The following is a 14,946-nucleotide window of genomic DNA, read 5'->3' as shown; positions in this document are numbered from 1 at the left end:
TTCACAAAAGATGATGAAACACATGTGAAGGTGACATTATTCTGAACAGCTACTGGCACCGTGCTGTAGATGTATATTGCTGTGAAGACACCAGCATATCGGAAGACTGGGTTTCAATGAAGAACTAATGGAAATCTTTCTTGATTACAGACAGTTGGCCTAAGAGATCGTTCCTCAATTGTAATAATGGTAAAAATGCTAATTTAATTTTACATTGATAGACTGAACGGAGATGTTAAATTAGGTATTTCTTGGTTAAAAAGCAGATACTAGGGTCTGTATTGTTCACTCTATACTGTCTGCAGTTGCTCATCAATCATTTGTGTATTTGTGTGTTTCCGTTCACCAAACTGATACAGTTTTCTGCTTTATTTTTTCTGATTCCGTCTTTTGTCTGAATCGGGGGTCGTAGATGCTCATGTAGTGGTCGGCACTGTTGCCTTGCAGCAAGAAGTAGAGCCTGAGTTTTATTCCTGGTCTGCTCTCTCCGTGTCTGTGTGGGTTCTCAGGGACTCTGGTTGGACATACAGCCACATCAGCAGACAGACTGAAATTTTTGGTTTCTGCCTTCTTCTAAAGCACCACCAATTTATATTTTGTTAGAATCATAATCATGAGGATAATTTTATTGAGCTTAACAGTGAATAGAAAACATGAAAACCAGAAAAAACAAATCCCCGGGAAGAACAGAAGGACTTAAGATAGAGTTTAATACTAAACAAACTTTAGAAAAAAAATACTTTAATCTCACTTTGTCTCGTAATAATTTGATTATAATTATTTCTGACAGTGGATACTCAACCAGTGGAAATATTATGAATCTTCTGAGAGACAATATCTGACATCTTGCATCTTGTAACAATACAACCCAGTGGCTCTAATTAGCTGCAGCATCAGATTGGAGCCCACACATACCGCACGAAAAGATCAGCTCAAAACTAGACGACCGCCGCGTGAACCTTCTTCGTCTTCACACCTGCCAACCTAATGGGGGAAAACATACAGTGCAGCGGAGCCAGAGCAGCCTGCAGGAGTCAGGCTGGACCTCAAGCTCCCAGCTGGAGTCAGCCCTAAGTAAAAGTCCCATCAATACTTAACCACGACCAGTGGAGAAAGACAGAGGGTATGTACAGTATGCGTGTTTTAATGGCCACACCAGCAGGCAGACACGGAATCTGAACCATCGATTTATTAATAAATGCATGACGCCAGTGGAACATGTGTCATGGACACAGGGAACGTATCACTCAGCCTCTCGCTCCCATTTCCCCTCAGAGACAAATGGAGAGACGCAGAGCATCGCTTCCTCTGCACCAGCAGGAAAACAGCACCTGACCCGATGCTTTAATGCTTTACTTTATGTGTAATTTGGGAAATATTCTGTCTTCTACTCTGCCAACTGGGCACCTAAATTAAAATTGGCTTCATCTATAATCAGTAAATTACCTGCAATTACGAGCTTCTCTCGGGGGTCCATGCCACTTGTTTTCCATATTTCATGCATTATTCATCATCACAGCGAGGGTTCGTTTATATTAGTTAAATTTTAGGGTGATGTGTGGTGGTTGTTGCATAAGATGATTACGGTGTCAGTTACCAAACTTGGGGGATAAATAGTCAAATGGGTTATTATTGTTTCTATATATATCTGTAATATATACAGTTGCTAAAAAGACTTCCCGCCTACACGTTAACAAACGGCCTCAGCTCCTACAGCTGTATGTTACTTTTGACAGCTGATGCAACTTTTCCTGCAGAAAACGCATCGTAATCCCAAACGTGAGTGCTGTTATCTGCACATTCTGGTTTCCTGTTGCAGTGAAACTGCTTGTGACAGGAAACGCACCAACGGTGTCATATTTGTCCTCATTTAATATATTTTCGTAATAAAGTGATTTTGCTCAGCTTCAGGTAAATTAACGAATTATATTCAAATAAAGCAACTGCAGGTCAACTTCAGCCAGACCCCAATTATTTAGATTTCATATCAGACACTAGTTACTCCTTCCTTCCTTCCTTCCTTCCTTCCTTCCTTCCTTCCTTCCTTCCTTCCTTCCTTCCTTCCTTCCTTAATGGTTTCCTTAAACCCTCCACCCTCTCCTTTTTGCTTTGAGGGATAGGTTGTTCAAGTACCACTTCGCTCGTTTCAATCAACCACATGTATGTAGACGGTGATTGACGCCACTCTGGTCGTGCGCAGGAACAGAGGTAGTACTCGGCGTTGTGCGGACTTGGGCTGTGGAGAGCGTCTCTGCCGCGCTGCGGTGCCGCGTCTTCCTCACCGTCAGCGTGCGCAACGGTCTGTGGTCACTGCGGACCAACTATCTACGGCACGAATACAAAAAAAAAACAGCCAGAAACACCTGGAAGGATGTCTGGGATCACCAGGAGTTTGGACTGCGATGAGTGTCTGTCTTCTGCACACGCTGCCAACAGCACGGAGTTACACCTGCACTCATCCGTGGACGAGGACGATGAACTTCTGAGATACATCTGGAGGGAGTATTTACACCCAAAGCAGTATGAATGGGTTCTTATCGTAGCGTACATCATTGTGTTCTTCGTGTCGCTCATTGGAAACTCGCTGGGTGAGTTGCTGTTCATTGAAATTATTTGCTATATTTTTCCCATCCATGCGTAATCAGTGATGTGCCAAAATGCATCTACATTTGGAATAACTTGGTGAGAACGGGAAAAAAAATCAAGTTCATGGCAAACATTCAATCTCGCAGTGATTACACAGTCTTCATATGATATTCAGTGAAATCCCTGCCGAGCATCTGCTGATGGACGAGGATCAAGGATCAGTCGCAGTGCGCGTCTCCCGGCGCAGCCCGAACCGATCGTAATTGGACACGAGCAGATCCAGATGTCACCGCTTGATTTACATCGAAGGAGTGGGCGTGTTCCAGACAACTTGGCTAAACACGCCCACACTTATGTTCAATATTTAAATAGAACCACTTCTCCATTGGTTTCCGCTCGTGCCGCTGCCCTGTGCTCAGAAAATGATGAACTGTTGTGAGGAGGAGGAATTCACCTTCAGCTGCAGCCGCTTCTGTTTTATTGCCACAGCCACTGGAGCAATTTCCTGTTGGTCTTTTAAGCTTTAGAGAAAGGATATCTCTAAAAATTATATCTGACTGACCCTGCCTCACCTCTCTGTCTTCATCCCTCTACAGGTTGCTTCCCTCTTTTATCATCTGAAGCAGCTTCATTGGAACCGTTTTCATCTTTGATAAGATGACATTTCGCTCATAATGGGGTTCTCAGCAATCCCAAGTGACTAGACCTGCCTTTAAAGAGCAGTGTGTGCAGCTGTGAGCGCAGCGGGATGCAAATCCTTGTGATCGCTCTCAGTTTGCAGCTGAATTTGATGCAATGGAGGTTTGTTCCATAGCTTCGCATCAGAAAAAGCAGGAATACCTCAAATGTTTAACGATGCAAAATAATTCAGGGTTACTGTATGTTGTCATGGTAGTCAGGATGCAGTGTCAGCGCATCAAAGTAAACAGACATCAATATCAGCCAGATGATGTAAGAGTTTTATATCCTAGTCCGTCACCAGTTGTGCTGTTTTAGGAAGTAAATGCTGCAGGGAAGTGACAGTAATAACCGACCCTGTCACACTGCTCCGTCTACAGTAACATGTCGTCCAATTTAATGGACTGGAAATAACAAGTGGTGAGTGCAGTAAACGAGCCCTGCTATCAATCACCACAAACACCTCAAATGAATAATACTCCAGGTTCACATCAGGTCTGTGAACCCTGCTGCATTTGGTCATTAGAGGTCATTATATGAAACACGCCACTTAGTCAACCTCCTCCCACAGAGGCAGAAAGCCACAATACAGAAAATGTGTTTTACGCGAACTGCGAGCCTCATTTCCTGCAGGCCAATTAGTCCTTTCTTATTCCACTATCACACGAAATCCGCGTATTGTGCTGGCATTTATCACATTAGCAATTAGTTTCAGCGCCGGAGCTGACAGGCTTTCATAACAAGCGTGTTGTTAAAGGAAAAGGACAAAGCTTTACAGGAACAGCAGCAACCGGTAAAACAAACGTGAGTTTAAATAAAGCCTATTTTCTATTTTTGCTCACTTGAGGATTATCGTGCGTGAAAGGACGTAATTTACTGTAAAACTACACAGCTGTGAGATACGTCACTCTGTTGTCGAAAGACCTTGGTGATGCTGGATGCCTCAGGTGGAATCATCAAACACCTTTAAGGCCTATTTTTACTACAAATTCAACACATTTTAAGATTTTTAAGATTTCAGGATTTTTTTATATTCAGCCTTAATATAAAATCCTGTAAGGATTTTATATTTAGTCATACTCTAGCAATTATTCCGAATGCAAGCTAAGACTGGTTCACATGAGCACCCACACACACAACACACCTAGAAAAAACATCTGTCCTGTTTTCATACCAGAGATGGTAATTAAGACCCGCTTGCCTTGAAAACATGCTGTACTACTGAGCACTGTCATCCTTAATTGGCGGGATTTCTCTAAGTATTTGGAGGCATTATGAGTTTGTTTAAAGAAATTGGGGCTGAATTGGGAGCTCTTGATTATAAAGTCATAAAATGTGTTGAATGATTAAAGCAAAAGCGGCTGGAACCTGCAGCGTGACGCAACCAGTGCTCTGACACACTAAGGGGGAAATTATAACTGGTTCCAAAAAAAAAACTTTTAATCGTGGCTTTTTCTGTCACTTTTTGTGTCCACAGACACACAAAGACTGAATATATGCAGAAAAACGCTCCGTCAACCGTATGAAAGAGTTTCAGCATTAATTAAAGTGCAGCAGTCCACCTATCCATTAGTTTGAAGCCTTCTTTAATAGCTGAGCCAAATCACTGATTTTGGTCAATATCACGTCAAACATGCATTAGTATTTTTTTTCCCCTTGGGTTCTTTCATATGCTTTCATCTGGACGTGTGAAAAAACGATAGTAACTTCATCTCAGAGAAACACATCAAGAGACACAGGGCCCTTGAGTGGAAATGAAACATGTACTTTTTATCTAATTTCAGATGGACTTCAGGAAACAAAACAAGCCCAAGAGCATATAAAGCAACTTTGCTCCAAAATATTTACATCCTAAAGCCAAGATTCAAATAACCACTAGATGAGATGGAAAGTTAAAATTTTGAAACCTATTCAAATTGATTTTAAAAATGATTAACTGTAATACAATTAAATTTTACATCCTTGCTCCAAACTGAACAAACACTTGTCTTCCTGTCTGTGTATATTAATAAGTAATACTTAATAATGCATCATTTTATTCACTGTAAGAGCAACACAGCATAATGAAGCTTAAATTGTAGCGACACAGACATTTGGTTTTAATTAAAATTAGCATTTTTAATTGGGAATTATTCATAAACCCAGCGATCAACAAATGTGGCAGATTTTAATTTCACGACTAACTGTGTGACTCGGTTGCAGCGTGGACAGTGTAATGGAAAAATTTTGCCTTGTGCTGTTTCTTATCCAACACACTCGTCATGTGCTGGTTAGGTGCAATACTGAACATTCTTACACAAACAAATAATCTCTTGTGCCCTGACGTACATCAAGTCTAAACATCTGATGCTCCATTTGACTGACTAATAATTTCTGATATATGTTTGTCTTTTACACCCGGACTCTGGCTCCATCCTATCTGACTCCCCACCAGACCCAAGGCTGTTAAAGCAAATGCATCTTGTCTTGGAAGCTCGGTGTTCCTTCCTTTGGATAACAAGACATGACGATGCAGAAGTGAGAAAGCAAACATTCTCACTCACAGCGAGATAAGGTGGCGCAAACAATTCCATTGCTGCAGAGAGACATTCCACCAGAGCCAGAGAAAGGGGTTAAAAGGCAGAAGCAACTTGAGGATCGTGGGCTCTTTGCATCACACCTTCGTGGTGTGTGCAATGATCTCCCCAGCTGGTTTTTGGTTTGTTGATGTGCACGATCAACATCCATGCTTTTTATTTGCTTTCCCCATTATTTTTATTTTCTTTATTATTTCAATAAATCGCACAAAAGGACAACTCTCTCTCATCTACTTCTTTATGGAAAATTTCCACCACAACAGATGTTTGGCTAATTCTTTGAACAACATTCTCAGAAAGTGGAGCCTTTGATCAGTTTCAGCCGCTTCCAGAAGCAGTTTGCTTGTTTACGCTGAAGACATGTCTGGTCCCAGAGCAAACCATAAATAAACGATGTTCATAACTTGCGCTGTTATTTTAGGGCATCTGCAGCTTGACTCACTAGCAGACACACCTTTTGTATCAGATGACGGGAACCGTATATGCAAATAAGCGGACTGGTTGGTCCTGCTGCCTGGGTGTGTCCTCTGAATGTGAGAAATTCTAAATGAAACGCATGGGCAGAGCCAAAACAACAAGTTGGAGCAACTTGAAAAGGAAAATCACTTTTACCGCGCGCACCCAGGAAACGCCTGTCAGTCACAGCTACCATCAGTCTACCGCAAACAGGAGCATGAATCTGATTCAGGTTATTAGAACCTGTATTTTAAACCTGCCAGAGGCCTCGATGTCAGACTGTACCAAATAAAAATGTTTCTGTTTGACATGGCTCGATTGAAGTGTGCTTCAGATTGAGCTCTCTCCCTGTCTCTGGTTTGAAAAAGGGGCTTTGACATCGGTCTCAAGACTGAGAGGCATTTGATTAAAGGGGTCAGTGCTGCACAAGACAGAGGCCACCGAGGGTCAAGCTGCTCCTCCTCCCATGAAGAGGATGTGCCTTCTCATTTTCAGACGTCAGACGAAGCGGAAGCTGGAAATGTTAGTTCATGGAAAGGCTTTTTGTTTGTCATGTTAGTCATTCAGATCATTGAAGGTGGAAACTGTTCCTGCAGCACAGCCCTTGTTATTTACCGATACTGTAGTTGAGAACGACTGGTTGTGTGGCTGCGTGTGAGGATGCTGCTTGCGTTGGAGCTCTAGTTGCCTTCCAGGGATCCTGTTGGTCTGTCACTCATGTTTTTCAGAAATAATAAATTGTACCTTCCCATATTTTATGTGTCTGTTCCTGTAGCAGCTTAGTTGTTGTGGCAGAACACTCGCTCAAAACTTTCTCTTTGTGAGTCACTACATTACAACTTTGTTATAGTACGTTAACTAAGCTTGTCCTGTAGCTTTTATCATTTTTAGGGTCTTAATCTTCTCATTAAATGTATGTCAGCTGACTGCATCATTCATTTGACATTGTTCATTTTTATTATAGAGTCAAATTCCTTTCCTGCAGCAGGTCTGCGGAGCCTCGTTCGTATTTTAACACTTTAAGCAGAGCTTTAAGGCTTCGATTAGACAAAGCAAAGCCGTCTGACAGCCATCGGTCAATATCAGTGAATCCTCAGTGTTAAATCTGAACCCTAATCCCACTGATAGCTGGGCCACAGATTAAAGACAACAGAACCTGTGTGCTGTGTGGAGCCCAGAGCACCCGTGGAGGTGGTTTTACTTTGGTCTAATAAGATCTGTTCTCAGGGGTTTTTTTCTAAAACAGACTTAACAAACTCTGGAGCTCTGGACTCGATCACATCTAAAACGGGGAACTTTTTCATCAGAGGTGGTGAATCAACCAGGCATAAACGTGCGGCGTGTTTAAAAAGCCGTTAATGGCGCCCTGATAGTGTGACTCACCAACACACACTGTAAATGAAGGGGTGAACGGTTATTTTAATCCAGCGGCGCTAGGAAACACTTCTGTTTGATGATGCCAAAAAGCAGGAGAAGTAAGAGCCTGGGCTGTGTAGCTGCATCCTGATGAGGCCGTTTATTTATAGGCCTGTGATTGAAACCTCATAGTGTGACCTTTAGAAAGCCTCATGATTCATGACTGATTTATGAGTTGCAGCTAAAAGCGACTTTTATAAATTTAAAAGACTTGTTGAACAGCATTTTGACCACTAATGCCTTTCATGCCCTGTTTGACTCAATAAATGTCAGAAGTCATTTAAACCTGATGTAACAGACGATATGATGCTACAATATAACAGACTATAGTACAGTAAACACAATGTATTTGCCTTTAAAATGATGAGAAATAATACATTTTTTTAGTTATTTATTGATCTTACCTGCGCAATCTTCTCAGTTTGTTTCGCAGTGTGGAAGAACCGCCACATGCGCACAGTGACCAACTACTTCATAGTGAACCTGTCCCTTGCTGACGTCCTGGTCACCATCATCTGCCTGCCCGCCAGTCTCGTTGTGGACATCACGGAGACATGGTTCTTCGGAAACACGCTCTGCAAAGTTGTGCCTTATTTGCAGGTGAGGAAGAGTCAGTGCTCAAATGCACTATTTCACATATTGAGCCGTAAATGAATATTTCACATCTTGCTAATGTTACATTTAGAAATACAGGCCGAGACCCATGAATTTCTCGTTATAATTCACAAGGCCAGACAAATGTTTACAGTTCCCATCAGCTGTGCGCTGGGTGAGACCCACGTTTTGATGACACATTCATCTGAACAGGAAATGACACGCGTGGCTATTACTTTAAGACACACTGGCTCGTCCCCGGAGCCTAAAGTACTTCTGTAGGCGTGCGATGGGTGATTGTTGTGATCTCTGCGCGTCAGGTTGCATCTTGCTTAAAAGCGTTTCTTCCTGCCTTTCAGCATGTTCTGCATTTAGCTGTTAGATCGGGAGGCATTCTGTGGAGCTCCCCGTTTGTTTTGTGCGAGGAGAAGGAACACAAGCGCAGGGTGAAGAGAGAGACTGATCGGGCCTGAGGCCACAGAGGTTGTGGAAATAAAACTAAGCCTTCTGCACGGCTCTGAGTTAAGATTGCGCTTATAGACACAGAGTCTCACCTTATTGACTCTTTCTGCCCGAGACCCAAATTGCTTTAGTCTGTAGAAAGACAAAAGGGATTTATTCATTCCAGGAAGGCACCTAGACCGATGCAAAGGAGCAGCTTCCTTCCCTGTATGTCAATAGCTCTATGGGCTTACTGTAGGTATAAGACACACACACACACACACACACACACACACACACACACACACACACACACACACACACACACACACTAGTGCCTCTCTCTCCTCATGCTTTGGTTCTGTTTGTGCATACATGTTAAAAGGTTTCAATTTGTTCTCCTGCCTTTGACTTTATTCGTGACATTTTCACTTTATTCCAGAGAAGTACTTGCTCATCTGTCCGACCCTATAATCACAATACCTCATGGCACTAAAGTGTGCTGTGAAGTGGTGTGAAGGTCCCTGTGGTGACATTCACATTGTTTGCTATTATGGTACGTTTAGGATGAAGGATTTCGCAAAAAGAAGGTAGAAATGTTGGAGTTTTCGTGATGAATTGGCAATAAAAGGCCAAAACTCTGGTAACAGGATTTAAAGCCATCGGCAACAGGGTGGAGTCAAAAGCTCAACCAGTTCTGTGCTACACTGCAAAAAACAAACAACCAAAAAAATTAAGATTTAAAAAAGAAATTTACCTGACGTCTCTGTTTAATAAATCCAGGTCATTTCTCTATAGAAAAAACAGCCATAAAATAAGCTATGAGGCAACGTTTATTTATTCATATATTATCAAACATCTGAAATTACATTGACACCAACTGGTTAATCTCTATATTATTTCTAAGGCACCATGCAGTTATTAGATCCAAGACTTATTTTCTTCTCATTACTGACATGTTTAACTTAACATTTGAATTGTTTTCACTCAGTTGATCTTTGTCTTCTCCCAGAAGAAAAGGCATGTACTGTACAGTGCAGACGGTGGTGAGAGCACACCAGCCTCACTGACGTCTTTCATCCCAACCTGCAGGATTCAGACTTTCTCTGTCTGTGACCTTAAAACGCCGGGCGAGGTCGGCTTTCATCGGACCATGCTGACACATCACAGTGCTCTTAATTTCCGCAGAATTCAATCACGTCGGCTATTGTGGACTCGCCACGGCCATTATTCTTTGGTGAATGGTGGAATTCTGATTCATGAAAATAAAAAAAAAGAGAGAAATCAGTCATTGTGGTCGGACAAGCCTCGCAGCAGTCGTTTGAAGGCCATTTAGGAGATGTCACCTCCTGACAAACAGAATGAGCTGCAGTGTGTCGGCTAAACACTTACCACCCAACCATGATGTGTTTGTGTATACTTTGATAAGCAGTGCTCATAATTAATTTTGCTCATAATTATTTCACGTATTTGTCATATTAAGATGATAAATCTCATATTAAGAGGCTTCTTGATTTTTAAATGTTCTAAAATAGGACTTCTACCTCTGATCGCTGCCTCTTTCCTTTTTTTCACAGACCATTTCTGTTTCTGTATCCGTTCTGACTCTGAGCTGCATCGCCCAGGATCGTTGGTATGCCATCTGTCACCCGCTGATGTTCAAGAGCACCGCTAAGAGGGCCCGTAAGAGCATTGTTGTCATCTGGGTGGTGTCCTGCATCATCATGATCCCGCAGGCCGTCGTGATGGAGTGCAGCAGCCTGCTGCCCGAGCTCACCAACAAGACCAGCCTGTTCACAGTGTGCGATGAGCACTGGGGAGGTCAGTCTTCGGACGCGCGCGCCGGACCTGAGCCGGGCGCACCCGCATGTTAGAGCAGAACCCGTCTCACGCGGCTGATAAACGGGCCGGGGCCCGGCTCTGTCTGATCAAAGTCCAGGCAGCCGGAGGAGCTCCGCAGCCTTTTCCGTTCACAGCAACTGCAGCAGACGCTCAAATATTCATTTCACACACACCGATTGCTCGGTTTGACGCGAGATGGAGGGTCGCTCATTATGAGGGATTTTTTAAAGCCATTGATAGAAACGCTGGCAGACGCCTGAACTGTAAGGTGAATGTAATGTGCGTGTTTGTTCTTCCACCAGCTGACATCTACCCTAAGGTCTATCACACCTGCTTCTTCATCGTCACATACTTCGCACCATTATGCCTCATGGTGTTGGCCTACATCCAAATATGTCACAAGCTGTGGTGTCAACAGGTGCGTGTTCCACCTCTACTGTGTGTTGGGTTTTATTCTTTTTAATAGAAGCCTCGCTGCTGCTGCTGCTGCAGCTGTCTAATGAATGCACATATATTACCGTCAGATCCCCGGGAGCACGTCGGTGCTGCAGCGGAAGTGGAGGACCTTCCAGTGCCCGGCGCACACCCCGGGGCAGGGGGAGCCCGCGAGGATGAGGACCAGCACGGTGTGTGCCGAGATCAAACAGGTCCGGGCGCGACGGAAGACGGCCCGCATGCTGATGGTGGTGCTGTTCGTCTTCGCCGTGTGCTACCTGCCCATCAGCGTGCTCAATGTCATGAAGAGGTACAGAGGGGGAACCTTGCCTCGGTCTCGTGTTTAATAATGTCTGATGCAGGGATGCTTCTTGTCCCTGCAGAGTTTTTGGGACTTTTAAGAGCACGAATGACAGAGAAACGGTCTATGCTTGGTTCACGTTCTCTCACTGGCTCATTTACGCCAACAGTGCAGCCAATCCCATCATCTACAATTTCCTCAGTGGTAAGTTGTTCATGTGAGCTCATTACTGTCCTCTAGCGGACACTTTCACCAGCCATCATTTGGTGTCATGGAGCGTCTGTCTGTAATAGATTCCCTTCTAAAGTCGGTGTCGTGTTGCTCGTTTCTCCTCAGGGAAGTTCCGTGGTGAGTTCAAAGCCGCCTTCTCCTGTAGTTGCTACGGCCGAGGACAGAATCGAGCGAAGAAGACGCGGACGAGCACGGACAGCCGAAAATCTCTGTCCACTCAAGTTAACAACATGGACAATGTGTCTCGCATTTCAGATCAAATAGTATAGTGGGACTGAGCGCAGAACCGCCTTGGAGGCAGAGAGTGAAATGTTTAAATGTCAGAAGAACAGAATTATAATAAAAAATATGAAGAACTGTTCAGATTGAACTGATCACAGGGAGACGTGCTGATGTCTAATGACCACACACTATGTATTTAATATGAACCGTTTGGATGTACAGTGATTATTAGCAGTTATGTTCTGCATTTTATTAGTTAGTGATACAGTAGTTCAACTAGTTTTTAAATACATGACATGTAACTTTGCTATTTTGACTTTATAGCTTTGGTTTGGTTTATGAGTTTTACACATTATCATTCATCATGGTATTTATGATAAGTTGCTATATTTTGTTTTATGTTTATGTTTTTTGTCTTATTGCGTATGAGCAACAAGGGAACTAAGGATTGTATATTAATATTCATTTATTTATTATTCAGACACCTTCAGCTGTATATTTTTTTAAGAAAGGAATATAAAAGAGCAATTATAAATGTTTTGAAAAGTTTGTCAGTACGGGTGTAAAACAACAAGTCAAGGTACAATTTATTTCCTAAAAATGTTAAAATAATTTTATAACGCTATAAAATGTGGGCAAGTCTAATTAGCTTTTTATTTGGAAGAAGTCTGTCTCCTTTTCCTCTTTTTAGTGTAAATAGCCCTGAATGTATGTATACTGTATGTACAGTACACTGACAGATGTGAACGTTTGGAAACTGTTGAGAACATCTGTATCTTTCATTGAACAGATATGAGATTACATCAGCAAGAACATGCAGATTTTCAGTGGTCATGTTTCTAGTACTAGAATCTAGTACTAGAAAATACTCTGTGTTTCTTCCTTCTGAAGAAAGTTGCATCCTCTTCCTTCTTTCATTTTTGATGAACTCACTGAGGCTCCAGAGTCGCTTTGTTGCATCCTCCCCTTTGATCACAACCAGAGCAGCCTTTGTCAAGTCTGGTGTTGGCTTTCCATCTCTCTGTATATTTGTGGCCATGCCACTGTTTGTAAATCTTCTTCTTCTTCTATATGTACTGCAGAAGCACATTCTGCTTTTTTAATTTTGTTTTGCAATTATGACAGCTCCTCTTTTGTTTCTTTGTTAAATTCTTGAATGTTTTTGCTGCCATGTGAAACTCAACACTAACCTTTGAGTGTCCCTATGATCCTGGGAGCTGTGTTGTTGGATCCCCCAAGAACAAACTGGTCCCTAAGGAAGGGTCCAGACCAAGAGTAAATCACTAACCAAAGCCCAAAATTGGTCTGTTGCCCCTCGTCTCAGAGCCTGAAGGCTAAGTCAAGTTATCCCAGGGCCATGGGGATTTTATTTGAGCGTACAGTAGTCATCATGCCTCACGGTGCATGACAGGCTGTGAGCAGCAAGTTGCTGAAGCTATGACATCCGTGCATGTTTGATTTTTAGTCTTCTCAGTGGTGAGAAATGTTTTTTACATAAATATGTGCTGCTGTCCCAGAGACTGAATAAACAGCCTGCTGGACTGAGTCTGTTTGATGTTTCAGTAACGACTAATCATTTTGCCTGGATAGTGGAAAAATATGAACACGAACCTGTGTACAGTAACTAGAAAATAACATCAAACATTATTACACTATGATTGGCATTAAGTAAAACAAATGTGGGGTCAAGTACAGAGCAACGATGTTTGGTCATAAATGGATGATAGTGATGGAAATGTAAACATGCACAATTTATTTGTGTAATTTTGCATCCTGATTCACAAAGCTTCAGATGCAAATCCATTTGCTATTCTGACTGTGTGAGGTGTTTCTATTGACAGAATTAAACCCACAACAATGAGAGAAAGAATATTAAATCAAGCTGTACACAAATTTCATAATGCAGATTGACTATCATAAACAAGCTTACTGTCCTCAGACCTTTTCATCAGGACAAATCATTTAGACAGGGGTGGATGAATGGGAGGCAATCACAGCAGAATGTCATTTAAAATAATCAAACCTTGCAGACATGCCATCTATTATTCACTGAAGAACACAAAAACGTAAAACCATCTTTTGAAGTACTGTTGTTTTTAGAAGGAAGCAAAAAAAGCCTGATCCCAAGAATTCTGTCAACTTCATTTAAATCAAGCAAATTAATATTCAGAGGAAAACGCTTTACACAGATCAGACTGCCTTTGACTGACGAATGTGTGTAGGCAGTCAGTGCTTTTCTAGTACAAAGGTTTATAAAACAGTCACCGCAATGCAAAGGCTCTCATTCATCAGGGTAATTTATCCCAAAGGTTCTGTTCAGTGACATTTAATGGCAATTCACTTTCCGTTCAAAAGGTTCAGTTCAGTTTGGGCCGACTGGCTACAAGCAACAGGTCATGAAGCCCAAAGAAATGTTTGAGAAGGTTGTAAACAGCTAAAATGATTTCTAATATTTAGTCAAGATAAGTGAACTGTGGAGCAGGATCTCACCTGGTAACGACTAACATGTAGATTAATATAATGAGAAAAAGCATATTATTATGTATGTTTACAAAGAAAAGGTCTTAGTATTGTTTAAATAAAACTAAAAGGACTTTAATCAATGCTGGCCACTTGGGGGCAGCAGTGAGCAGTGAGTGCATCACTGACTTAATGCAATAATGAGATATTAAATCTCTCTTTGCAGTCTTGAGATATTCAGTAGCTCAACACACAACCACAAGCGTTGTAACACAACAGGCCATTTAAAGATTCATTCATTCTGAAAAAAAGGTTGTCTGTCAGCACCTTTAGGGGTGATGTGGTGTAAGAAAGGTAAAAAGGTGGGCAAAAACAAGGTCAGCTGCAGTCACGGTCCCTTACAGTATCATGTTTTAACAAGTTGATCTGGTAAAACCTATTATTTCTTTTATATCGTTCACAGAGTTGGACGGAACTGCAACCTTATCATCATTTTCTTAAATTTTGCTAAGTTCAATTTGGATAATAAATATATAAACACTTCTAATAATCAAACTGTCACACCAGCACCTACAGTAGCACCTCATACTAAGACCACTGCAGCCATGTCTGTTTTCATCCCAAGCTGCATGTGTCACGCTGTGATGCGGCCTCTAGTAAATGTGTTACATCCTGTTGACTGTGGGTGGTGTAGCCCAGCGTACCGTA

The 14,946-nt window shown here is 42.1% G+C and overlaps 1 protein-coding gene across 1 annotated transcript; it reads left to right on the top strand.

Moving 5' to 3' along the window:
- Positions 1–2,141: 2,141 nt before the first annotated feature.
- On the top strand, positions 2,142–13,333 carry hcrtr2 (hypocretin (orexin) receptor 2). Its single transcript, XM_029126880.3, has 7 exons — positions 2,142–2,588; positions 8,134–8,312; positions 10,325–10,568; positions 10,892–11,007; positions 11,114–11,334; positions 11,408–11,529; positions 11,662–13,333. The coding sequence occupies exons 1-7, from the start codon at positions 2,372–2,374 to the stop codon at positions 11,823–11,825; spliced, it is 1,263 nt and encodes a 420-aa protein (XP_028982713.1). The 5' UTR covers positions 2,142–2,371; the 3' UTR covers positions 11,826–13,333.
- The last annotated feature ends 1,613 nt before the right edge of the window (positions 13,334–14,946 follow it).

The sequence above is a fragment of the Betta splendens genome, chromosome 15, assembly GCF_900634795.4.
Source record: "Betta splendens chromosome 15, fBetSpl5.4, whole genome shotgun sequence".
Taxonomy (NCBI): Eukaryota; Metazoa; Chordata; class Actinopteri; order Anabantiformes; family Osphronemidae; genus Betta; species Betta splendens.
This window is presented reverse-complemented; position numbering and strand designations above follow the sequence as displayed.

Excerpts from the sequence above, each read along its gene's own strand:
- hcrtr2 (XM_029126880.3), top strand. The coding sequence starts at position 2,372 with ATGTCTGGGATCACCAGGAGTTTGGACTGCGATGAGTGTCTGTCTTCT. Across the intron at positions 8,313-10,324 it reads AAGTTGTGCCTTATTTGCAG|ACCATTTCTGTTTCTGTATC; the intron begins GTGAGGAAGAGT and ends TTTTTTTCACAG. Across the intron at positions 10,569-10,891 it reads GTGCGATGAGCACTGGGGAG|CTGACATCTACCCTAAGGTC; the intron begins GTCAGTCTTCGG and ends TTCTTCCACCAG.